The 26,278-nt window shown below is 40.0% G+C and overlaps 2 protein-coding genes across 2 annotated transcripts in view; one reads left to right on the forward strand and one right to left on the reverse strand.

Annotated features, from left to right (window-relative positions):
* Nucleotides 1-1,573: 1,573 nt before the first annotated feature.
* Nucleotides 1,574-8,594, reverse strand: znf488 (zinc finger protein 488). The gene is made up of 4 exons (XM_063070181.1): nucleotides 8,479-8,594; nucleotides 5,780-6,002; nucleotides 5,159-5,390; nucleotides 1,574-3,164 (listed from the first exon to the last, which is right to left on the reverse strand). Exons 2-4 carry the CDS (start codon nucleotides 5,993-5,995, stop codon nucleotides 1,987-1,989), a joined length of 1,626 nt encoding a protein of 541 aa, XP_062926251.1. The 5' UTR covers nucleotides 5,996-6,002; nucleotides 8,479-8,594; the 3' UTR covers nucleotides 1,574-1,986.
* A 4,156-nt stretch (nucleotides 8,595-12,750) lies between these two features.
* The window catches only part of antxr1c (ANTXR cell adhesion molecule 1c), a 112,905-nt gene continuing 99,377 nt past the window's right edge, over nucleotides 12,751-26,278 (forward strand). The window contains exon 1 of the mRNA XM_063070671.1: nucleotides 12,751-13,062. Within this exon, the coding sequence (XP_062926741.1) occupies nucleotides 12,911-13,062 (152 nt within the window). The 5' untranslated portion in view covers nucleotides 12,751-12,910. The remainder of the gene's footprint in view (nucleotides 13,063-26,278) is intronic.

The raw sequence follows: 26,278 nt of genomic DNA on the forward strand, positions 1-26,278 counted from the left end.
CGAAGTAGTTGAGCAGATAATTACGCTTACGTCGACTGTTTACCCTTTCCCATAGATGCTGCCTGACACGTTGAGTTCCACCATCATTTTGTGTATGTAACTAATTTTGGGGTGGGAAAAACTGGACATCGTCACCGTTTTGTCTTTTTGTCACTTACTAACTTTCCTAAATGCATTGACATGGGATGTGAAAAGCACCATATAAATGCAGTTTATTACCTTTTGATAGGTCCAGTTTGAATTCTGGTCTGGTTACCCAACGTTGAATTGACTCTTGGGTGTAACAATTGACATAACTTTTTTTTTCAGTCTTGACTTTTCGATTAATCTTTAATTCAAAGCTGCTGATTTGAAGCTGCGAACCCTCTGAGTCCGAAGCCACTCTCACCATTTCTAGCTAATCTATTCTGCCATTTCAGCGCTTCTAACGCTGTTTGATGGTTACCCCAGTAGACTGGAATGGAAACAAATCAGCAGTTCCTCACTAAATGGAGGAACAGGTCGGAAGGGACAAGTGGCCGTGTCCTGCCTCAAATTCGTATAGTCGTGTGTGATACAGGCTATCGACCGCTTCACATGTTCCGATGTTCAGCGGTGTGAGCTCTCGCCATTTATACTAGCTACGGGAATATAAAGCTATAATTTGATTTTTTTTCAAATAGAAATCTCTCAATACTTGTCCCTTGAACTGTGGTTCATGTAGCTACACAAAATATAGAACAGCAACATCTGTGAATGACTGAACAGCAGATCACAAGAAATCTCCTCAAACCTAGAAATAATTTCAAATTCTGGGAGAACATACTACTTCTAAAACGGTTACAGCCGTAACCTGTTAACAGAGTTAACATTCATACGGTGCTACGGGGTAAAAAAAAATCTCAGTTTAATATGGAGCTCCTTATTACTGAAATCTGGAAAATATAAAACGAGAACTAATGAATCACATTCAGACTGTCATTCTTTATCTGATACTTGAATACGTCAGATATGCAAATATCCTGGAAAAAAAACTTTAACTTAATCTGCAAAACAAAAAAGCTCACAACACCAAACGCCAATAGTTTTGCTGCTCCGCTCGCCTTTGGTATGATTGACAGATATAGAGTTGCCTTTAATTAATGCATGGACGGACTGTCTGATGGTCCTGTCACTCATGCTTATCTTAATTCAGACACATCGGTAGCGTAGCCTTTACTGTACAGAAGTACTTTGTCCTGACGCAGAGTTTCCACCCGAAACGTCAACAGTTCCTTCCCTCACAGATGCTGCTCGACCCTTGGAGTACCTTCGGCAGATTGTTTGCTGCTAGCACTTTTAACTAGCTACCCAAACATTTTGTTTTATTCACCCGTCGTGGAGTAGTGTATGAATTAGATTATTTTCAAGTCATGTATTTATGCTTTGAACGCAATCATGAATCTTTTCAAATAGATGCACATCAGTCTGGTGTAGCAATAGTTTTTTTTTAAATCTCTCCAACTTGCGCTTACATGATATGAAACTATAATTCGAGACAAAAAATGCATTGTGACAAGTTAATTGAAGTTCGGCACAGATTTTCCGCAAAATTAATTATCAAACAGAAATAATTATATAGGTTGAAGGTCGTTGTATCAACTGCAAGAATCCATGTTCGTTACTCTAAGTTTACAAAGATTCAAAAGCAGGAATTTGTTATCATGGATGGTCCATGGGGTGCACAGTTAATTCATTGCCAGATCAAACCGATTATCCTACAAGTACAACCTTTAATGTCAATGGTACCTTTACATAACTCTAATATATCTTATTGCCTAAATAGATTGCAAGTTTGTTTTTTTTATATTTAAGACTGCTTCTCCCTCCTGCTGTAATATTGCCCGTGAGACGAGCTCAATCTCTTCTGCAGTGAAAACAGTTTCTTGAGGAATTCCATCCCAGCTTCTTCTGGTCATACTGTCGGGAAACCTTTAAAATTCACTCCCTTCAGTTTTAATCCACAACTCAATTGTGAGATGTCATGTGTCGAGATAGATGATGGCGCTCTCTAAAAAACTCGTTACATATCGGGCATGTCAACTTTTCCTCTCGCCTTCTCTTGTTCAAGTAGTCGGTTGCGTACTCTTTTTTGTGGTGAGACCTCATGTGAAACACCAGGTCTGAAGTCATTCGAAAGGACGCGTTGCACTTGGCGCACCAGTTCTGAGCAGAAACCCCAAAGGACGTGTAGGACGGCGGGAGCAGCGTCAGCGAGGACGTGGATTGGAGTTGAACGCCAACCGGTTTTGGCCACATGTCAGAGGGGTATAAAAGCGGGCTGCCGGTTGCAACACTTGCGTGTAATATGTGAGAATTGCCAAGATCCGTGCTAACAGATTTTGAGTTTAGCAAATTAGTGGGACCCAGGAGATGACTGGTAGCGGTAGAATCAGATAAATCCCCGGTGACCTCAGCAGTAGCATGGCTCAGAAGCAAAGGGGTCCCTTCCCCGGTTCGTCTGCAGGGCTGACAGAATGCACTCTTCTGCTCATCTGCTCTAACACCAGACGGTAAAACTGAGGAGAAGGCGCTGCCATGGGAACTGATAACCACCTCTGTTCTTGCACCCACCTTCCTGGTCAGGTCAGGGGTTTCATCTTTAGCACTGCCCTCTAATTTTTCAGCTTTGGCTTTTTCACGCTGTCGACGAACCTCAGTAAATGCACTTGCTTTATGCTCCGATGAATCCTTCTTCAATAAATACTTATCAGAACTAAGCTTCCAAACAGAAACCGCAAGCGTCGGGAAAACACTTGGCTCATCTTTAGAAATTCCGTTCTGGACGCACACCAGGTTATTTGTTTTCTCCAATAAGACCGTTTTCCTGCTTTTGTTGTCCTCTACACCTTCTAGTTTCCGCTTGTTGGGGTGCTTTTCGGAGGACGGCCGTTCCTCGTCCTGTGCCATTGATTTCTTCCTAGAATGTTCCAAGTCATGGGCGATCCTATGAAAGTTGGTCACTTTGCTCTTATCTTTGAGCTCAGCATTCTTGGAAGGATCTTTAAAAAGGCCACTGTGACCAAAGCCAAGGGTCTGAAAATCTCGCCAGAGATAATCCTTCCTCTTCCCGCAAAAGAATCGAACGTGGGCCAGATATGGATTTTCATACTTCAGTTCCTGGCCACAGTCCGTGCATCTGAATGCTGCCAAAAATAATAAAAACAAATTAACATCTCATTTTGAATGTGCTACTGCAGTAATATTCATTTACCGAATGAAATAAAATCTGATTTGTCACATGTATATTAAAAGATACAACGAAATGATCATTTGCGCCAACGGCCAATACAGTCCGAGGATATGCTCGGGCAACCCACGAGTGTGGCCAAGGTTTCCTGCGATAACGTCACATGCCCACTAAGCCAAACCGGAGGTCTTTTGAATATGGGGGGGGGGGGTGGAAATGGAGCACCTGGTGGAAACCCACCCGGTCAGGGGGAAAACCCCTTACATATTGCAGCGGGAACTGAACCCGCATCTCCCGACAACTGGATCTGTAAAGCGTTTCTCTAACCGCGAGACCACCGTGCCCCATTCCTTGCATGAATATTCCGCTTTTCAGACCCCAAGAACAGCCTATAGGTTTTATGGCTAATATTGAAGTACAGCCACTGTTCTAGTATGGGAATTCCAGCAGCCAATTTGCACAATCCTGCAAACACGAATAACGAAAACAGCAGATACGAGTACATTTTAGTGGCATTGCTTAATGAGTAAACATCACTATTGTATCATTTCTTAATGCATGCAATACTAAATGACAATAAAAGAGGACTGCGTGTCCTCATAATCTAATCTAGTCTAATCTAATCACTAGCCCTTCAGGAAGATCGGCAAACTCCTACAAAATAATTCCATGACTTTTTAAAGGCGATCATAAATACAGCACTAAATTATCGGGGTCAAGTCATGTTTTCAAGTCTCTGGAGAGATGACACGAACCCCCTCCCTTCTGACTTAGAAAAGATCAACAAATTCAATGTTCTTGGTTACAGCTCAATAAAATATAAGATACTTTTTCTATTTTCTTCTATTTTGCAAAAATATGCGATCTTTTCTTCTATTTTTGTTCGATTTTTGCTGTTCTGTCAAAAACAGGGAATTCTGTCAAAACAGGTGGCGGCCACAATATGGGTTTAGTTGCTATATTTGAGATCCAAGTATTTATTATTCTGGGTCTTCATTTCTAGGCTGTTGACATGTAAATTAAACAACAATTAAAATACACAGTGGGGGTAGAAATAAAGTAATTAAAGAGCATTGTTAACTCTGAGGTATTCGGGATAAATATTTCCTGCTAATTCTCGCACGTGGACACGAACTGATAATAACGTTATGGTGCATTTTACGTAGGACTTTAATATGATTGTGGTTTAATGGATAGCTATCTAGGAGCGGCAAGTCCTCCGCGAAATGGGAGAAAATGGGGCAATTACAAGTACTCAAATCTAACACCAAGCCCACCTAAGATGATCTCATTTTTCTGGCAGCACCGTCACGTTAACAATGCTATCCTAACAGACAAATTCATAATCGAGAAGTTGCATTAAATAATATGATACGAAAGAAAGCTCCTTGAAATAGTGTGACGTATTGTCATGTTTAACTCAATGACGTAAGCAAGGTGGCATCTACTTATGAGGAAGACTTCTTTTAAACTCTCCAGCCATGCCCTTCAACCCAAATATCAGTGTATCTAATTCTATAAAATGTGGCTTATCCATTCTCGCGTGATTTGCAGAGACCAATCGGTGCTAAATTGTTCGATTTTGGTTTGTGTCAGTTCTCCTTGTAATCTGATGTGAGATTTGCCAGATCTCCTCCTGATTTATTGTAGCAATCGTATGTAGTTGGGATGTAGGATACTTAATTTCATTATGTTGCTCTAAAAATCCGTTTTGAGAGTATTTTCCAAAAAAAAATTTTAAAGTCTCATTTCAAGTTATATGCCTTTCTAACGATTATGGGTTATTTAATTTCGCTTTTCATTTTGGGGCCCTACTTATGGAAGTCAATCTGAACAAAGTCGCTTTTGGCTTTTATCTGAACTCAAACTGATGACGGTAAACTGCGTTATTCTTTCTTTCACTTTGGCTGCCGTTAACCTAAAGCTTTGCGTGGTGTCCGGGTTACTCACTGTTTGAGCCAGTATGAGTTTTGATATCAGTGAAGCCGAGGAGCGTGGAGAGTTCGTTGTCGTACCACACGAAGAGCTCCTCGTCCTTTCTAATCCTCCGCGTAGAGCGATAATATAGTTGTCCGCTCTTCAGGTAAGCCTCCAGGTTCTGCTCCTTGGTGTTGTTCGCCGCTTGTACCAGCCGCAACCAAGACAACCCATCCGTGGAGCTATTCAACGTAGTTACATCCACCTGCACGGAAGAAAGCTTTCAATCAATCACTGAAAAATTCAGGTCAGACTCTGTAAATACATTATCAATTTTCCATGATCCAAATTCATTAAGGTGTCAATTTAATACAAAATATCTTTCACTTTATTTTGACATTCTTCTGATATGCCATCCAATTTTCATTTGGAGACAACCACTATGATTTTGACTTTTACATAAATCTCTTCCAAATTTTGATCTTAACAATATTGTAATAATTATAAAAATAGATTTTTTAATCTTAAACTTTGGCAAAACAGTTAATTCGTATAGTTGGGCTGTGGTTTGACGTTCCTTCTAGTGTCATAGACAATTAGCTCCCAAAGTGAATTTTTTAAGATTCCAGTCGTGTTGGATTAGAGGGCACTTACCCGGAACACATAGGGAACACATCTCCGATCTGAAGACTTCAAGGCAATGAACGCGATTGTGTCGTAAAAGTTGTTCTGGAGGATGCAGGGACCGAAAACAGCATCTTCAGGGATCTCCCGGGTTATGTGCACACTTGTTAATATGTCAGTGAAGTGATGTTGCAGAAATTTATTGTCACCTGTCCATAGCCCCTTAGAGAAAGGGGTAAGTTCCATAATTTACCTGTGACATACAAGATAAAACGGGTTAATTCCTCTAATTTCATGGTGCATGTGGGATTATACTTGTCACTTAAGACGTTTAGGTGGGTAGAAGTAAGAAATATCTACTTCGCCCAAATAAGAACTTCAACTTATTCACATGAAACGATTAATTAGAAACAGCATCTTTTCGAAATATCGCATCCGTAAGTTTTATTATGCGGTATACTCCTATTTTACAACAGATGATTACCGAGCTTGTAACCTGCGAAAGAACAGGATGCTACATATTTCATTCTTGGTTCAAAAAAAACAAGTTTATACAACTATTCAAGCCATGACAGCTGAAATCCGAACTTCCCAAAATCCGTTTATAAAATGTTATTTTTTTTTATCAATAACGCTTATTGTGTTGGCCCATTTACTAATTCATCTTAATTTATTCCGTTCCTAATCTCCATCAATCATTACCGCAGAAATTTAACCATAAGTGAATCGTTGGTGCAAAACTACTTTTAAGAAATAAGTTCAAGTTGTGGGCTACAGAATAAAATAACTCATAGTCTAAATTGTTTAGTATAATTATGATATATCAAAGCATAAATGTAGTATTTTTAAAAGAAGATAAAAGTTACAAATGATATGTTCGCTACTGCATATGCATAATTGTGCGGATTAAGATTTTAAAATGAGTTAATTTCATGAATTGAGAGTAGTTATAAGAACCAGAGGTCAACATGTGATATATATATTGACATGATAAACATTAAATACAATTGAAACTAAATGTATTGACCGTTCAAGAATATTCATCATCTTGTAAATCCGTGAAACAAAACCATTGCATTTGTTGAGTATACTTTGTGCTTCTGACAATGTGCCTGGAAACACAGCTTACGAAAAGAGACACCCCGGCGCAGTGCAAGCATAATAAAGTTATCAATCATTTTTCATTCTTGTTACTGTAATTGAGACTATAAGATTTTACCTAACCTTCCTCGAAATTGATGCTATTATGCTTATCAGGCGAAGCGATATTGATAATTTGTGACAATTCCGAGCGACCTTTTATTATATCGAGCGTTTTTATCATCAGTATTGAATGGAGCCGAGACCTAAATTAAATGCGAAAACTAATGAAGTGAGAGATGGTGCTGGATGACTACTTCCATGGTATTCATTAAGGCTAGTGGCATAAATTAGTAAAGATATAATATATATTATATAAAATCAAACAAAGACTATTTCATCCCTTGCGGTTAATTGTATTTATCAGGATTTGCCGTGTTCTCGTGGCTGTCGCTTCGGTTAGAAGCTAACGGACTGTAGCATTAACGTGCTTTACTGATGACTCTCAACAGTACAAAGCAGGTCTATTCAACCCGGTTCGCACCTCTGCTCTCTCCGCACAGTGTGAAAAAAAACTTCTCGGGTCTTACTGAGTCAAGTGACACTTGGAAGCATGATACCGTATTTTACTGTTCATTCAATCCTCTCCTTTCCCCGCAGCTTGTCTTTTGTTCCACAATACCAAGTGACACGCGTGCAAAATCAATTTGACACAAAGATGCCAACATCAACATAATTATTTTTAGTATACTTCAGAGAATACTTCAGACTGTTGGAAGTAATCTCAATGTAAATATTTCCCACTGAATAGCGGCCGCCGTTTTTCACAGCCCACTGCAGAGATGGAGAACTTATTGCTAAGTTGCAACGTTATTAGATTGCTTTCAACATTTAAGCCGTGTTATAGATGCGTTGTTTGGTGCCTATTCATAGTGATCTAATTGAACCTGGCATACCGACTGGTCTAAACGCTCACAAAAGTATAAGAGATGTGGGTGAATGCGTTTCTCTCTCCCCTCTCTCTCTCCCTCCCTCTTTCCATCCCTCGCTCTCTCTCCCTTCCATTGTGCTTGAGAGGAAAGTCAGAGGATTGTTCATTTGATGCATATCAGCTCACTGAGTCTGATCCCCATTGTCTGTCCATCTGTCTGCCTGTTAGTTCCGGCCTTTCTTATCCACCATCACCAGTAATGATCACGTTTAAAATCGCCACTTTGCGCGTAATCAAAGATTGTTACTAGTTACCGCTCGGATTGTTTTAAGTAATTTAAAATATATATTTAAAAATATAGTCTTAGCAATAGCGTATTATGAATTTATATTCAAGATGAACGTAGTTCTTAATCCTGTCTGAATAATCGCGATTTAACCATATCAAGCTCTACATTATCATAACGGTATCTGATTTATTAAATGTATTTGATTAAACAAATAAGCTAGCATCTAAAAGGTTACAAATAAAAGCACCTTCTTGATTTGCGATAGTTAACATTATGTAGATTGCTCTCAGATTCCAGTCTCGGTATTTAAAACGTGACTGTTGGCCAGAACGGAAAGAAGATTTATCACAAGTCTACAAAATATACTCATATAAAATACCCACAGACAGTCGGCATCTACAGACAGACACAAACCCAACTTGCATTTACCAGTGCCAGTCGATGGCTCTTTGGAATCGATTTCTTCAATTTCTCCCTCAGGTAGAACCTTCTTTGGGCGCTGCGATGTCTATTGATTCCTGAAAGTGAGAGTGACGCTGGCGAGCGCTGCGTGGAAATGACAGTTTGTCCCGCTGTAAAAGACACTTTCCTTTGCAAGATCATTTGTTCAGTGAAGCGTGCCAAGCAATCCCTGGGCTCTTCCGCTTGCATGCACTCTCAATTGGCACTTTCATTGGTGGTTATATGGAGCAACCCTATTAATGAAAACATGGAAACCAACAATTGTAGTGCATTAAAGAAATATTTAATACCTTCTAAAATATTTTCTATAACATATGGAATCTGATGCATACTGTTTATAATGATTAAAAGTAATATTATCTATTTAGGTTATTTAATCCACCTAGTCTAAGGTCAAATACTAAATATTACATATTTATGTCGAACCGTTATCTTAGACAGAGTACATTGAATTTTATGAAGCTGTAAACAATGATAGTGATTACTCCTTAAGAACAATAGCAATAATATTTAACTCATTTGAAGATAATCGCGCACCAGCCTTTTTCCAGTATCAGCGCAAAAGCAGTGTGAAATGATCTTGTTTCTGTAAAGATTCACAAATTCCGAATTTCTTCGCTTACACATTATGCGATCTAAACATTAACTTCATGTCTTTATTTTTTTGTTCGACATCCTAGCCGATCCTAAATCTGCTAAGCAATGAAAGAGAAGAGTCGCAGATCTTTAAAAAAAACTTACTGAATACGAAAGTTCGCAAGATTATCATATAATTCTGCTGGAAGAAAACGTCGGTGTAACTAATTTGTACCACTGTTTTTTGGAAGATGTGAATTTTACAAAATGCATTTTAAGAAAGGATAACCACTTTCGAGTCTGTTGTGCATATTTAACAAGAGCGTGACAAGCGATGACGGCGAGTTGATTCACAAGGACGGTCTTCTGTACTAATATTTATAAACCAGCGGGTTACTGCATTATTTATGACTAATTCTGCCAGATAAAAACACTAGTCTAATTCAGTTAATGCTCATTATAAAATGGCGCAGCTACTTGACATTCAGAAGTCTTTTGGATTCAGGAGAATTTAAAAGGAACTTTCGTTGCACAAGTTACAATTCCACGCAGCGAGATAATTACATCCGAAATACGCCACTTGTTTGAGGGAAAACGTTGCATTTTAAAAACTATTTTATTCGTTGTTCTAATAATTGCTATAATTCTTGTTCAAGCAGTTCCTGATATGGGATTACATTTGTAACCATTTTATGTGTATAAGAATAAGAACATTTTGTCAAAAAGTACAGAGTCTTCCAGGAATCAGCCGTATCAATCTAAAAAAGACTTTTTCCTGTAAACATTTCATAAAATAAGACGAACAATTAATTTCCATCTTCATCCCTTCGGAATGATGTACAAAGTGCTATAGAATATTTACCAGCTCACCTGGAAATAAATTGCGACGGTGTGCCATTTATCGTTGGTTAAACGAAGCGCTGTGGGTAACTTCTAACTTTCGTTAAAATATTCCATAATATATTTCTAGAAAACGGTTTTTAATGCAGCTGGCCATTATGAACACTGTATTCTTATTTCTTCCTGTCCTAGAATTAGTTATATAATGTTGCTTGATAAACAAGTTGCATTTAATTGGTAAATGCGCGAAATCGCAATTGCGTGACAGACTGCTCCTGGTCAGTTGTCTAACTCGTTCCATGTAAAAGTCATCTGCGAATTGCTTATGTAAAAATGCTTCTATAATGGTCAAATATCTTGTCACAATCAAATATGCCTACAGTTCAAAGAGCAACATCACTTTTGAAAGATGTCGTTCCAAATAAAGGCGTGTCAACGCCTGACAGAAAATTCCTATGAACATCTTGACATCTGAAATAACCAGCCCTTTTGATTAATGTTTATAGGGTAGTTGTGTAGCCGTGAATGAAGATGCACCCCATCGCTGAAAAAATGCCTGCTTATATGACAAAAAGTCAAATTTTAAGAGCTGCTTTTACATTTAAGAGCGGTATTGTGGAGAAATGTTCACTATTAATAAAGCTAAAATGAATAATTTGACAATGAAGTAAATCAAGTCTTCTATAGAACGGAATTTCAATGCACTGATTATACGATGGGAGCTGTGAATTAGATTTAAAAGGGGGGTGCTTAGTAAAATACTACAATTTACCTTCAGTCTCTTAGTTCACTGTCCCATTTTCAATCTTTCAGTGTGATTTTAAGTAAGCATTTCACAGTTGTTCTTTAACAAAATCTCTGCTGAAATTTGTTTGTTTACCTCAGGATCTGTTTGCATCTGTACTATTTTTACATTTTCATACATGAACGCAAAGATACGCGACTGCATTTTCAACTATAATTATTTACATGTTTAAACTGGGAATCGAGGCAACAGACTGATTGGATATCGTGAACTGCGGTGTACTCTTTCAGCCTTTTCAATACAAATCTGTGGTGTTTCAACTTTGGTGACAACAATAACAAATGTTTCAAAAGTAACACTTCATTGATGACTTTGAGGACATAATTAAATAATATAAGTCCGTTTGCAGAATTTATCTTAAGATGCCCTAGAAATGGGCTGATCTGATAACATTTTGAAAGACGATCTACTTACTTGAGGACAAATATGAATTATTATTCAGCTTTAGGAGTCGCAGCAGGAGAAACATTTCTCAACAACAAGACGCGGAAACACAGCGCCTATATTGTTCAGACTGATGAAAGAATACTTATATTGGACGTAATTGAACATAACAATATTATTTCACGATAACATTTCCTATCGTTTGCACTTTATCTCTCAAGCGCCCTCTTACTAATAATTATATATTGCATGGTATTTTGGAAACCTCCAGCGTCTTTCAGGTCAGAAACCCAAACTCATGATTAACCATGGAATGTCGCAGTAACAACCCTGCAACTCCAGCTTTACGTGTACAAAAGAAAACTCAGCGCCTTACTCAATTAATGAACGTGAACATTAAATATGATAATTTCGTAAAATAAAATAATCATTTAAAATATTTGAGTTTTTTGAGTAATTTGTGTAATCGTTTTAAAGGATGCTGTTATTGATGTGAGAGTGAGAAGCTTTGGGGAAGCGGGGACATGATAAAATTAGAAAGAACAGTTACAAACCTTATTGTGATACATATTAAGGTTTGCTCATGCAGGCTAATTAAAAGCACTTTATGGATTGAATGTACAAAAACACATCGCAGCAAATGACGTAATTCGGCCCATCGTGGTCGTGCTTTCTTTATGACCAACAACACAATTCTGAAGCACTTCTTCACAATCCTGCCACATTTTCCGGCCCCAATGATATCTTTCAAAATTGCTATTGACAAGGATTCTAATTCCAGTTCAATTTATTGAACTGACAACCAGCATAGCACTCTCTGTGAGCTGGTTGGCAGTGCTAGGAGGGGTACAGACTGGTCTCAAGTTGCAATGAGCGGTGCACCGGCTGTCAGTTCAATAAACTGGACTGGAATTAGAAGCATTGTCAATAGCAATAGCAGGGGACGATACCGCAAGTTGCAGAGAGCGGAAGAGGGTGATCCCAGAATGAAATCCACTTGTCGCCAGTGTGTGGAGGGCGCCGGGGATAGATCCCAGACTGCAATGTTCTGATTGCCAGGGCTGGAAACTGAACGGGCATTGTTCGCAGACCATATTGCAACTAGTCATTGCAGGAAGGAGACAGGATGGGTACCAAGTGGGAGTGCATTAATTGTCAGGGCAAAGTTCAAAAGTTCGAAGTAAATTATCATAAATTTATTATGGTATATGCATTATTTGTATATGCCACCATATAGAACCCTGAAATTCATTTCTTGCGGGCATTCACAGTAAATAGAAAGAAACCAACAGAGTCAATGAAAAGGAACTGGCTGTACCCAGGCTACAGAAATCGGGATGGGGCCCATCCCAGATAAGAGTGCACTGGCTGCAGTTCAGGGATCAAGATGTGGGCTGATCCCAGGCAGAAGTGCAATATTGCCAGTGCCGGGAGCAGGACGTGAACTAGTCTCTGACCAGAGTGCACTGGCTGCAGTGCAGTGCAGGGACAGGGGACAGAGGATAATCCAATGCTGGACTGCACTGGCTGCCAGTGTTATGCGTGAGACGGGGTTGAACCCAAGCTGCAGTGAGCAGTTGGCGCCTCTACAGTGGGCTGAGCAAACGTCAGTCTGACCGCAGGGGAATCTCAGGCTGACGTGCTCCGCAAACGCCAATTTGCGGAGAAGCAAAATCATTCGTTGGAATTTTGTGCACAGCAATAGCAAAGCCCCAGGCTCCGGCTGCTGTCGTACATACGTCTGAGTGGGGCTATATTTGGGGGGTGGGGGGGTTAATAGTTCATGTGCTGAGAATGGCGAGGTGTACAAGCGGCGTCTGCAGAGCGGCGCTGAGCGCGCTGCTTCTTCTTAGCGCCCGCTGCTCCTCGACTCCTGGCCCGAAGAACAAAGCCGATGACAAAACGTCCTGTCACGGAGCTTTCGATCTGTACTTTGTCTTGGATAAGTAAGTGGAGCGGCGTTGGTTTGCTTTTATTTTTATATATATCTCTCTCTCCGCCCTCCCGAGGAGCGAGATGCAAACAAGGCTGATTGGCTTTGTGCTTGGTGTTTAGCGGCGGAGATGTGCAGGCGAGTGCAGCAGCGGGGTGGTGGGAGGCAGCGAGAGTTGGTATGGGTGTGCCCCCCCCACCTCCTTGCCAGGGCTCGGCTCCCGTACTCCCCGAGTGGGCGCAAAAGCCCCCAGTGCGCGCGCGCGCGCGCCAACCCCACCGCCACCCCCGGGCTGGGCTCGCGCAGCGGCTGTTGGTGGATGGTGGATGGTGGATGGTGGTGGTGGGGGGGGGGGGGGAGGCGGTGAGCAGTTCGCTCGTACAGGAGCCGTAGGGATCTGTCTGTGTGTGTGTGAGCGTGAGAGAGAGAGTGAGTGTGTGAGAGTGTGAGAGAGAGTGAGTGTGTGTGTGAGAGAGAGAGTGAGTGTGTGTGTGTGAGAGAGAGAGTGTGTGAGAGAGAGAGTGAGTGTGTGTGTGAGAGAGAGTGAGTGTGTGTGAGAGAGAGAGTGTGTGTGTGTGAGAGAGAGAGTGTGTGTGTGTGAGAGAGAGTGTGTGTGTGTGAGAGAGAGAGTGTGTGTGTGAGAGAGAGTGTGTGTGTGAGAGAGTGTGTGTGAGAGAGAGAGTGTGTGTGTGAGAGAGAGAGTGAGTGTGTGTGTGAGAGAGAGTGTGTGTGTGAGAGAGAGTGTGTGTGAGAGAGAGTGTGTGTGTGTGTGAGAGAGAGAGAGTGAGTGTGTGTGTGTGAGAGAGTGAGTGTGAGAGAGAGTGAGTGTGTGTGAGAGAGAGAGTGAGTGTGTGTGTGAGAGAGAGAGAGTGTGTGTGTGAGAGAGAGTGTGTGTGAGAGAGAGAGTATGTGTGAGAGAGAGAGTGTGTGTGTGTGAGAGAGAGAGAGTGAGTGTGTGTGTGTGAGAGAGTGAGTGTGAGAGAGAGTGAGTGTGTGTGTGAGAGAGAGTGAGTGTGTGTGTGAGAGAGAGTGAGCGTGTGAGAGAGAGAGCGAGTGTGTGAGAGAGAGTGAGTGTGTGTGTGAGAGAGAGTGTGTGTGTGTGAGAGAGAGTGAGTGTGTGTGTGAGAGAGAGTGAGTGTGTGTGTGAGAGAGAGAGCGAGTGTGTGTGAGAGAGAGTGAGTGTGTGTGTGTGTGAGAGAGTGAGTGTGAGAGAGAGACAGTGTGTGTGTGTGTGTGTGTGTGTGAGAGAGAGAGAGAGAGAGTGAGTGTGTGTTTGTTTGTGTTTGTGGGGGGGGGAGGGGAGAGGGCGACTGGCGCAGCCGCGACTCTAGTTTTGGGCAAAGTCCTTGTTCCCTGTAGGAGCTACTGCCGTTAGTTGAGATACTGGCACTGGGCAAGGAACACTGGCAGTGGGTAAGGAGCTCTGGCACTAGGTAAAGAAAACGGACACTGGTGGAGATGCTGGCAGTGGGTGAGATTCACTGGCACTAGACAGGGAACACTGTTGTGTTTTGTTGTGTCCTGTGTTGTTCTGCCCAGCATTGTGGGCTTGCTCTGTTGATGCCAGAATGTGTGGTGACACTTGTGGGGGTGTGCCCAGCACAACCCTAGGTGTGTCAGTTGTTAATACAGATGACACATTTCACTGTGTGTTTCAATGCACATATGGTACATGAATCTGAACACTGACTGGACATACTGGCACTGGGTACTAACAACCAGTGAGAAACATTGGTGCTGATGGGGTTGCTGGCAGGGGTATGCAACAATTTCACTGGATATGACACTATCATTTTTGGGTGAAAATCTCTGGCACCGTTGGAAATACTGTCATTTAGTGTAGGTGCTGGCACTGGGTGAGAGTCATTGCTAGCTTTTGAGATTCTAATATTGGGTGAGAAAATCTGCCTTTGTGGAGATACTGGTATTGGGTGATATACTGACATTGGTTGAGCTACTGATTGTGTGAGAAGAAACATTTATTGATGAGAGATCGTAGCACTAGGTGATAACAGTTGACATAGTGACACTAATGAGAAATGCAATCAGTGACAAAGTTTTTAACAGTAAAAAACAGAGATTCTCGTGGTGAATGAAGAATACATTCATTGCCTGAGCTGCTGGCGCTATATGAGAACCAATAACAAATGTAGAGTTCGTGCCTTCAATTGAGAGGCAACATCGGTTGCTGAGATAAATGGCTGAGTGCGAATATTTACAACTGATGAGTTACTAATTCTGGCTGAGAAACATCATCAAAAAATGAGATTGTGGTAATGTGAGAAAATATCACCGGTGACTGAGAGATACTAACAATGTGCGAGAGGTAGCTGGGACTTGCACTGGTGAGAGTTGAAAGATAAAGGTCGAGTGGTACTGCCATTGAATGAGAAATGTTGATAGATGCTGAGATCCTATCACTGCGTGAAAAATGATGACTGGATGAGATCTAACAGTAAATAAGAGATACTACTATTTACTATGAGATACTAGGTGAAAGAGATGGTCTGCTGATGACAATCTACTGATGGCATAGGGCCAGGAGCAGAGCAAGTCCATTACCATTACATTCAACTTTTACTGATATGCCGGTGCCTCTATCTCTCATTCACTTGCAGTCTTCCTCAGCACTCCTGTTGACTCGCAATACTAACGGTAGTATTCACTCACTGGGAATCCTTCTCTATTGATGGTATTTCTCATATAGTTTCTCTCAGCCATTGGAGTTTTTTCACACCTAGTATTAGCATCTTTCAGCCACTGAAATGTTTCACAGTCACTATCGGTACTTCTTGTCTGTTGATGGGATTCTCAACCATCTAGTACCAGCGCTTCTCACTCAATGCCAATATCTCTGCCACGATTAGTATTTCTCATTCACTGCCTGTATTTAGAACATCGAATGTAGTACACAGTACAGGGTCTTCAGCCCACGATGTTGTGCTGACTTTTAGATCACTCCATGATCAATCTAACTCTTCCTTCCCACATAGCCCTCTTATTTTCCTTTTATCAATGTGCCTCTCTAAGAGTCTCTTAAATATCTGTTATATATCTGCCTCTACCACCACCCCTGGCTGTGCATTCCATGCACTTACCATACTGTGTGAAAAGAATAGTTCCTCTGATATCCTCTCAACATTTTCTTCCAATCACCTTAAAAATACATCCTCTGCCAGTAGCCATTGCCGCCCTGGGTGTACGGTGCTGGCTATCCTCTTATAATGTTATACTCATCTATCAAATTACCTTTCTTCCTCCTTTGCTTCAAAGAGAAAAGCCCTAGCTTGCCCAAGGGAAGTATTTTTCACCCAAGCCTAAGTATCCTTCATTCATTCATTGTTTCTAACTTGCGGAAGGACTGAGTGAGAAACACCGGTATTGCATGAGAACTATTACACTGGGTGAGAAATGCTGCATTTGCATGAGAGATGTGTGAATGATACAGGATCCTGGAGGAGAGATTCTGGCACCGATGAGAGGTATTGGAAGTCTGTTGTTAGTGCCTGACACATAGGCGTAATGGGAACAGGGGCAGAATGGGAGAGATCACCCCGAGAGGACAGTTACTGAGCAGGACATGATGTCACAAGGTAAAAAATGTACTGGTACTTGAGTGAGAAATCCTGACTTGGAAAGTAGTGCTGAAGAAGAGAGGTGTGATCTTTAAGGAGAAAAGGAATAGCATTTGCTGCCAAAGGCATTGGAAAGGAATAAGAAATGGTTGTGGTATTGATTTGCAATAATTGTCGTTTATGGTGTTGGACAAGAAAAAAATCAAATGAGATTCACATTGAGTTTATGATACAATTACACCTGATAGAAAAACATAGGACTGAACAAGGAATGCTATTGACCGAGAAAGGACTGGATGAGTGACACTTACCTTTTAATGGATTCTGCCATTAGTTAAGCAAATCTTACCAAGAGTGAGATGCATTAGAGGTCACTGAAGTACAATGAAAGGTTGTCTTAGATGAGAGTCACACAAGGAAATATGCACTAATAATGAAATCCTGTTTTAGGGTGAGAAATTTTCTGTCCTGAGTGAGGACCATTGACAATGCAAAGAAAACATTGGCACTGGTACAAAGCATATTAGTACAAGAGTCAGAATTTTTGGAATTCAATACAAGTTGCAATAATCTAAGGCTGAGAAACTAGCAATAAATCACACTAGCACAGACTGCCTGGAGTTATACCACTAGTTACAGCATGACAAGGAACTTACTTGCTTTTCTCTTCAGAAAGTCTACAATTAAATTTTGGCATGCACCTGTGTTAGAGTAATAACCTTTGGTTAGTACAAGCACTTTGGTTAGTAAAGCAAACTGGTATAGTAAGGACTCTACAGAGAGTAGTATTCCAGCACTGACTCACTTCTTTTGTATTGTTCCAAGAACCCCCTTTCCCGATCCTATAACTCCAAGCAGAGTTGTCTTAAATCAGTACACCTGGAGTGCTGGAAGGTAGACACGTGCCTTATTCTACTGTAACATCTGTCAAATTTACACACAGATTTTTGATAGGGCTCAATTCTTCTCTTTAATCAGATTTTATCACTCATTTGATCAAGCCCAATCTTCTCCTAATCTCACATTTAAATAATGTAGGCTTCTGAAAACTGGCGCCTGGTCATGGGCACTCTTTTTTCTGCTTGCTTTTGCTCATTTCTGTTGGTGTTTTACTGAGGCAGTAATTGAGTAAGTTAATGACAATTGCTTTCATATTGTTTTTACATTTACCATCAGTCATCTGGTCTCCACTGCTCCTCATTCATTTGTCCTGCAGGATCATTTTTGCCTCAGTTGCTGGACACAAATCACAGGGATAAGTTCACTCACCGCAGGCTCAGTTTCTGAGGGTCATTGCACGGACAGTGGCAACCTTAACATAATCATTCTGCTAGAGGATGATGACACTACTCCTAACACCAACTCAAATACAGCCACAAAATTTGTAAGACTGTTGTAGCTTAGTTAACAGTTTTATTTAAGCAAGACAAAGGTTGTTAATGAAAACCACATATTTCACTGTATGATTCGATGTACAGGTGACAAATAAACTTGTATCTTGTATGTGCATTAAACAGACATCAATTTTTTTTAAAAATAGGAAAATGTCAATGCTGTTACATGTTGTTTCACCTGTAAAAATAAAAAGAAATATGCTTAAAGGACAAGCAAAAACAAGGAAGAAAGTAATGAAAATATAGCACTTTGATTTCACATACAGACCATAAATATAATACTGTTAAAATAACTACACAGCATTCTGTGATGCTGTTGGTCACTGGAAAGTTTTGACAGCTGATGAGGCTGAGAACAGACTATTACCGGCTGTATGAGCCATTTAAGGGCAAAGTTTGCCACATGGACAGAAAGTTCCTTTGCTGTGCAGGGCTTTGTCAATCAGCTGAGGTTTGACTTCCCAATATAAATCTGAGCCTGGAACGATGTTGTAAGAAACAATGTGGTACAAATATATGCAACCAGCAAACTCAGGTAGATCATGTGATATTGGAAGAAAGGAATTATATAAGAATAACTGTGAGAGACCTATATTTGATAAGTGAGGCAAACAATTAGTATTCTGTGAATGATTCGGATAGTCGTCATTCTTCATTATCTGTGAATTTGGTGAGAGCTGTTAGGCAGTATAAGTAGAAAGACAGTGACTTTGGGTAATAGCATAAGATAAGTTTCACTTTTACTGATTGAAAAATAATGGAACATGATTAGCACAGTCATTAGGTAAGAGCTCTAAATACCACAAGGACAAAATCATTAACCTGAGGAAAGACAACTGCATGAAAGACCTTAGATTTTGGTGATATTGAAAGTATAGTTACGGTATGTAAAATCAGAGTATGTTTCTCACTCAAACAAAGTCTTCTGAATGGAGCTGTGTGGGGAAAAATTCAGATGGTGCTATTGAATAAGCAACCTTACTAACAGCAATGGATGGGAAATATCGGTACTGGCATTGAATAAGAAAGGCAGTACTATTAAGGACCACTTGGCTGAGTAAGAAAGACAGCAAGTAAATTACCCAGCCAAGACTATGAATCTGTATCTGGTGTATCTTTTTATCTGAGCAGTAAAGTGTGGCCCTGATTCTTTGACAATCTCACAAACTCACAACCTTTATATCTGGGGGAAGGGACAAGGGCCACAGGTATATTGGAATGCCATCATATTCCTCTCCAAGACGGGCGTGATTCTGACTTAATCATATACTCTTATTCTTTATTGTTGCTGAGTCTAAATACTCAAACTTTCAATCCTACAACATTTTGGGAGACTATAATTAAACAGATTGCAGCAGTTAAAATGGTGCTTTACCATCGCTTTCTCAAAAGCAAATAAATGCTCTAAATTTGCCAGTGATCTCCACATACAGTATGTAAATAACAAAAGTAAACCTAGTGAATCTATAGCAAGGTTGAAATACTTTTGTCTCCGAAGGTGGAAATGACTGAGTGAAGAATGAAGGTAACACTAGATAGGAGAGAACTGGGACTTGTTGAAATACTGAGTGGAAGATGCTCTATATGAGTAGCCCTAATGGTGTGGGTGGAGCGGGACAGAGTGTTGTAATCTAACATTGAATAGAAGAATCCATGGCACTGAAAAGATAAAAGGTATGAATTTAAATAGCATATTATTACATCTGTCAGAAGCATCTCAAAGTGCTTTGCATTTAATTACTTTGCAAAATAGTAATTGTTCTCAACTAGCAAGTATGGAAAATAAAACAACATCCAATTCTTTTTAGGATTGTATCAAGGCAATTTGATGTGTTTCTGAACTATTTGATTGTGTTTTAGCTAACAGTCTGCTCCACAAGCTTAAATTGATGAAGTAGCAGTGTTGCCCTGGATTGTTGTGGAGATTATGCATTCTGGTTCTGGAGTGGAGTCTGACACCCACTGTAACTGTGAGATATTATTGGTATAGACAAAGCTACTATGACATTCAGTGAATATACTGTATGAAAGAGTTAGAAATGAGACTGACTATGGTATTGTAATGCATCAACAAGGAACAAACCCTGGCAATGGCACAGTGTGAGAGAAGGTGAAGCTGCAGTAAAATTAAGAAAGGGTTACTGATAATATATGAGTGGCACATTCTGCTACTGGAACTGACATTAAGGAAGATAGATGCTCCTGATAATAACGGTATAATATTGTACTGAGTGGGCCTGATACTGAGTGGTAGAGAAGGAGGCATTGAGCATGGACGGAGGCCAGAGAGATTCTGGAATAGCTTACTCTGTCATCACAAAATTTCAGATTTAATTCTTAAAGATTAAAACAAAAGCAAAAATGTTATCAGTTTTAAATTTCATAGAGGACAATTGATGAAGTATCAGATCAAGGTATAAGAAAGTACAGTAGTTTGTTAAATGAAACAATTAATGACTTTGTTAGCATCTTTTCTCTGAAATGTTAATCTATCCTTTTTTTCAGAATTGAACAACTTGCGACATTGTGTATTTCCAGCAGTTTTTGCTTGTGGAATTTTATACATGTCAAATTATTTAGTAGAATATAGCACATATAAACCTTTTATGTGGTTTATGGTGGAGGCAATGAAACCCCAGCGAGAAACTAGGCTGAGTTCAACAGCAGGGTATGAAAATCTGGTCACTTTGAACCTGTGTTCCTTGTAAACTGTCAAGAAAGAATTCATTGAACTGACATGCATATCCCATGCCTGGTCAATTTGTCTAGAAGCATCCTACTTAGTTACTGGATATTTTAGAAACATCAGTTTTAATTAAATACCAGAACCTAGCTGTTGCACTTTTAAATATACATGAAATTATACTCAGTGAAACAATTAATTGAGTTTTTAATCAGAATGTGATTTTACTACTAGTTTTACAGTGCTTTTGGCAACTATTAAGACACAGAGTCCCTGCCTGTCTTTTACAAGGCACACGTCACTGGAGAGTGGAAGGGAATTGCTTCACTAAAAACCACTTGTAACCAGGAAGATCTATCGAAGACTGTGTGCTCACGTTGGTGAGACAGCAGAATCTAGATGGCTGAAAGTGGGTCACAATACTGGGCTCCAGAGCTTAGAATGAAATGAGATCTCCAAAATGAGTTCTCAGGCCTGTCCTTTTGCACAGGTTTAGGAGGGGTTTTCTTGAGAATTTAAGTGGGCTGATGTGGGAGTCAGAGGTGAATTCACCTGCAGCAAAGATATTACTCAGCCACTGATAGCTGTGTATTGAATGACAGGGAAATAAGCAGCATTCAGTGGCAGATTGCTTAGATGTATCTTCCTCCAATCTTCAGGTTACACTTCTGTCCTTCAGCACCATGTTTTGAAATGGAAATAGGTCTTCTTGTATTTTGATGAACCTGTATGTGACTTAGTAAATTGATATTTCATAAAGAATACCTTCCTTTCAGGCCCTCCTCAAGACTAACTCAGACTAATCATCGAACGGTACCTTCTTTGTTTGTGTTCATTTTTTCCATGTAGTTCTGTGAAATGCCATGTGTTGTTTTTCTGCAGATATGCTATGTGAGTGCAACAAGATCAAAGTGATTAAATGGCCTAAGTGCTTATGGGAAACATCAGGTTAAATTTTTGATTGCTGGCTGGAAATCCCCAGTGAGATGAGATGAAATTTTTGCAATGTTACAGCAATAGGTAAAGACAGGTCCAGAGGAAATTTGCCCCCATATACTGTATCTAAATATTGGGTGAAATCAAGATTAGAACATTTTTTGTGTTCAAGAATGCGCCAGCGAACAACGCAACTAACGGCGATTTCCTCAGACAGTTCACAGAACTACTTCTTTTTCTTCTTTCAACTATGATTCCACTACTAACCTGCATGCAGTTGGAACCTGTGACTAACATCTTGATGGTGTGTTTTTGGGCCGATTGAGCAATCTGGCACTTGGCTGTCTCTGAAGGATTTTGGTGAGGCTGGGAATGTTGCGTGCGGCCTGGCAGCCTGGACGTGGGAGGTAAGCCCATCATTGACTCCATTGCTTCTTTCCAGTTGGGGCGCTAAGCAAGGCTGAAGTCAACAAAGGCTAGAGCGGAGGACAGGCAGAAGTTTGCCACTGTGTGCATGTGCTTGACTAGTCTTCTTGCATAGATGCTGTTTGAGGAAAGCGCAGGAGTCTTGTGTTCCACGTTGCAAGGATTAATTGGTGAGTCTCATGGCTCTGGACTCATTTCAGGGGACTTCTAGATTCATGTTGCATGTATTTCTGGATTTTGGTTTCGCTTTCTGCTGTTTTTGAGTGGTTTTGAACGGACTAGGGCGCCTCAGTGAAGACTTGGCTCTGCAGCCTGCAGTTGGCTAGTGGCACGAAGCTGAACTGAATTAATCTGGATATTACTGGACTCCTGGATTGATATTGATACTCTACATGGTGTTAGCTCACTTTTTGCCGTTTGTGCAATTTGTTCCCTTTTTACATGTTGGCTGCTTTATGCTTTCTTTGAATGGGTTCCATGGCGTTTCTTTGTTTCGTGGCTGCCTACAGGAGGACAAATCTCAGAAATGTATTCTGTATACATACTTTGATGATAAGTGTACTTTGAATCTTTGAATCGTTAGAATGCATTTGCAGTGTGCTTGAGCCCAAGTGAAATCAGTAGAAATATAATATTACTGTAGTTAGTGCAATTCATACTGATCCTGAAGCTGTTAAGTCTGTTACATCATTGATTATTCATCTAGTTGATATTTTATCACAAAAATTAACTTACAAAGTATGTATGCAAAATAACAAAATGGAAGCAATGAGATATGTGAAGTAAATAATCGATTATTCATCAATAATTGCCATGATGAGAGTCAAACCTTTTAAACATTTTATGGCTGAAAAATACTTATTGTCACAAAAAGGCATAATTTTACTGTCAATGTAAGCACAGTATATTTTGTGAATAAGTTACACAGGCAATAATAAATTAGTGGTTTAGTGCAAAAACAGGGAGAAATTTTTTAAGCATGCAGAACCTCCAGTTAAGGGACATTTTTCTCTCCGCTTGTATTTTGAAGTGCAAATACTTTTCTATTATTGATTTTTTAAAAATTCAGTTTTTCTTGGTTTCTTGGAAACCAGTTCTTAGACTTCAGTATTAAGCACGTATCATACTCAACAAAATCTTCTACCCAAAGATAAACTTTGTTAGATATTGTCAGGAAAGGAAGGTTTTATGTGTATTTGCTTAGACTAAGAGATATGGGAAGATATAAGCTTGCTAGAAACTGTACTTGTTGCTTTAGCCGCAGATGGTTCTGAAGATTGCATGAACTGCAACTGTAAATGTCTCAGAGAAATCTGGGTTCCATGATAAAGTAAGATCACAGGAACATTAATTTTAAGTTGCATAGCAGCTCAAGCCCAATTCCCCAGTCAGTTAGATCGAGGCTGCTTTTTGGCCTCTTCCACTTTCCTGTCAAATCTCCATAACCTCAACATGGACAAACATTCAATAATTTCAGCTTCAAATATAATCATTGCATCCACAGCTCCCTGAGTTAGAGAACTACAAAGATTAACAGTCCTCTGTAAAAAGTAAGTTCTCCGCTTCTTGGCCCTAAATGACTGATCCCTTATCTTGAGGCGTTGTACTTAGTTCTAGACTCTTCAGCAGGATAGCCTCACAACGTTCATTCTTTCCAAGAATCAGATGGAAACTCCTTCACAAATACATACCATGGAATTTTTTATGGCTATATTTAATAATTTTCTTGTCAATATGTCATGCTTTTTACAGTTGTTATTATTAAGTGATTAATTTGGTGGGCAGTTGTAATAGTAGTTCAAAAGATTTCTGTGAAAGGAACAGATATGTCTGCTGTTAGATGAGCTAAAGTATCATGGATATTGAAGGGGGCTTTTGTGGAACATAAGTAGTAACAAGGAGTCGGTGTGAACTATTAAGCACCTATTACTGTGGCACCTTTTGAGTTCTGGGCATCAGAGTTTGGAGTTCAGTTCCAGCATCCTCTAGGAAAATTTGTACATTCTTCCCATGTGCTCGTGGGTTTCCTCCAGTTTCTTCACACATTTCAAAGGTGTACAGTTTAGTAGGTTAATTGGTTATTGTAAATTGTCCTGTGATTAGGCTAGGGTTAAATCGGGGGTTGCTGGGCAGCATGGCTCACTGTACCTCTAAATAAATAAAAATAAAATTAACAAGCCACATTCTGCAGAAATAGATTCACACTGTGTGTCATATTCTTTCTTTTGATTTTTAAATTGTTACTATTGAAGTGAATTTATTACTGTATTATTCAAATGTTCTTTGTTAATTTTAGTAGAAATTGTGCAAACATGCTGCAGAATTTTCAAAGAAAAAATTGATATGATGTTGCAGATTGACAACTTTGGAAATATTTGCTATATCTATGCACTAGTGTTTTGTAGTTATGAATTAGATACCCATTTCCCTCTGTTTCTCATAAACTCTGTACTTTCCCATCAGATTAAGAATCAGGTTTAATATCACTGGCATATGTCATGAAATTTGTTGTAATATGGCAGCAGAACATTGTAATACATAACAATAAAAGCTGTAAATTACAGTAAGAAGTTTGCATGGTTTTATTGTTTTACAATATTGAATCGCCATGGGTTTATTTTGACTTTTTTGACACTGACCAACAGAAAAAAGTTTACTTCATGTCAAAGTGATAAACAGATCTCTACAAAGTGATCTAAATTAATTACAAATATAAAACACAAAATAATTGATTGCATAAGTATTCACCCCCTTTAATATGAAACACCAAAACATGACTGGTGCAGCCAACTGATCTTAGAAGTCACATACATCAAAGTTGCTGGTGAACGCAGCAGGCCAAGCAGCATCTATAGGAAGAGGCGCAGTCGACGTTTCAGGCCGAGACCCTTCGTGACGAAGGGTCTCGGCCTGAAACGTCGACTGCGCCTCTTCCTATAGATGCTGCTTGGCCTGCTGCGTTCACCAGCAACTTTGATGTATGTTGCTTGAATTTCCAGCATCTGCAGAATTCCTGTTGTTAGAAGTCACATAATTAGTTAAATGGAGATCTGTTTTTGGAGACCTGTGTGCAGTCAAGATGTTTCATTTGGTTGTAGTAAAAGTACACTAGAAATGGAAATAATATGGCACAGCTGTAAATCTGTCTAAAGCAGGCCGTCCTCAAATACTGAGTGACCGTACAAGAAGGGGACTAGTGAGGGAGGCCACCAAGAGACCTATGACAATTCTGGAGGAGTCACAAGCTTCAGTGGCTGAGATGGGAGAGACTGCACATACAACTGTTGCCTCGGTGTTTCATCAGTCGCAACTTTATGGGAGAGTGACAAAGAGAAAGCCACTGTTGGAAAAAGCTCACATGACATCTTGGCTAGAGTTTGCTAGAAGGCATGTGGAGGACTCTGCAGTCAGCTGGAAGAAGGTTCTGTGGTCTGATGAAACCAAAATTGAACTTTTTGGCCATCAGACTAAACACTACATCTGGCGTAAGCCAAACACCTCACATCATCAAAAACACACCATGTCTAACATGAAGCATGGTGGTGGCTGCATCATGCTGCGGGGATTCTTCACTGCAGCAGACCCTGGAAGGTTTGTCAAGGTAGGGCATAAAATGAATGCAGTAAAATACAGGGAAATCATTGAGGAAAACCTGAATCAGTCTGCAAGAGAATTGCGACTTGGGAGATTTGTTTTCCAGCAAGACAATGACCCCAAGCATAAAGCCAAAGCTGCACAGGAATGGCTTAAAAACAACAAAGTTAATGTTCTTAATTGGGCAAGTCAGAGTCCAGGCCTCAATCCAATTGAGAATTTGTGGCTGGACTTGAAAAGGGCTGTTCACTCGTGATCCCTATGCAATCTGACAGAACTTGATCAGTGTTGTAAAGAAGAATGGGGAAAAATTGCAATGTCCAGATGTTCAAAGCTGCTAGAGACCTATCCACACAGACTCAAAGCTGTAATTGCTGCCAAAGGTGCATCTACTAAATACTGACTTGTATGGGGTGAATACTTATGCAATCAATTACTTTATGTTATATATGTATATATACACACATACATAAATGTTAAACGTAGTTCAAAAAGAGAAAGAAATAGTGAGATTGTGTTCATGGATTCAATGTCCATTCAGAAATCTGATGGTAGAGGGGAAGAAGCTGTTCCTGAAATAATTGAGTGTGTGTCTTCGGGCTCCCGTACCTCCTCCCTGAT

The sequence above is a fragment of the Mobula hypostoma genome, chromosome 18, assembly GCF_963921235.1.
Source record: "Mobula hypostoma chromosome 18, sMobHyp1.1, whole genome shotgun sequence".
NCBI classification, from domain to species: Eukaryota; Metazoa; Chordata; class Chondrichthyes; order Myliobatiformes; family Myliobatidae; genus Mobula; species Mobula hypostoma.

Excerpts from the sequence above, each read along its gene's own strand:
- znf488 (XM_063070181.1), bottom strand. The coding sequence starts at position 5,995 with ATGGAACTTACCCCTTTCTCTAAGGGGCTATGGACAGGTGACAATAAA. Across the intron at positions 5,391-5,779 it reads GTGTTCCCTATGTGTTCCGG|GTGGATGTAACTACGTTGAA; the intron begins GTAAGTGCCCTC and ends TCTTCCGTGCAG. Across the intron at positions 3,165-5,158 it reads AACTCATACTGGCTCAAACA|CATTCAGATGCACGGACTGT; the intron begins GTGAGTAACCCG and ends TATTTTTGGCAG.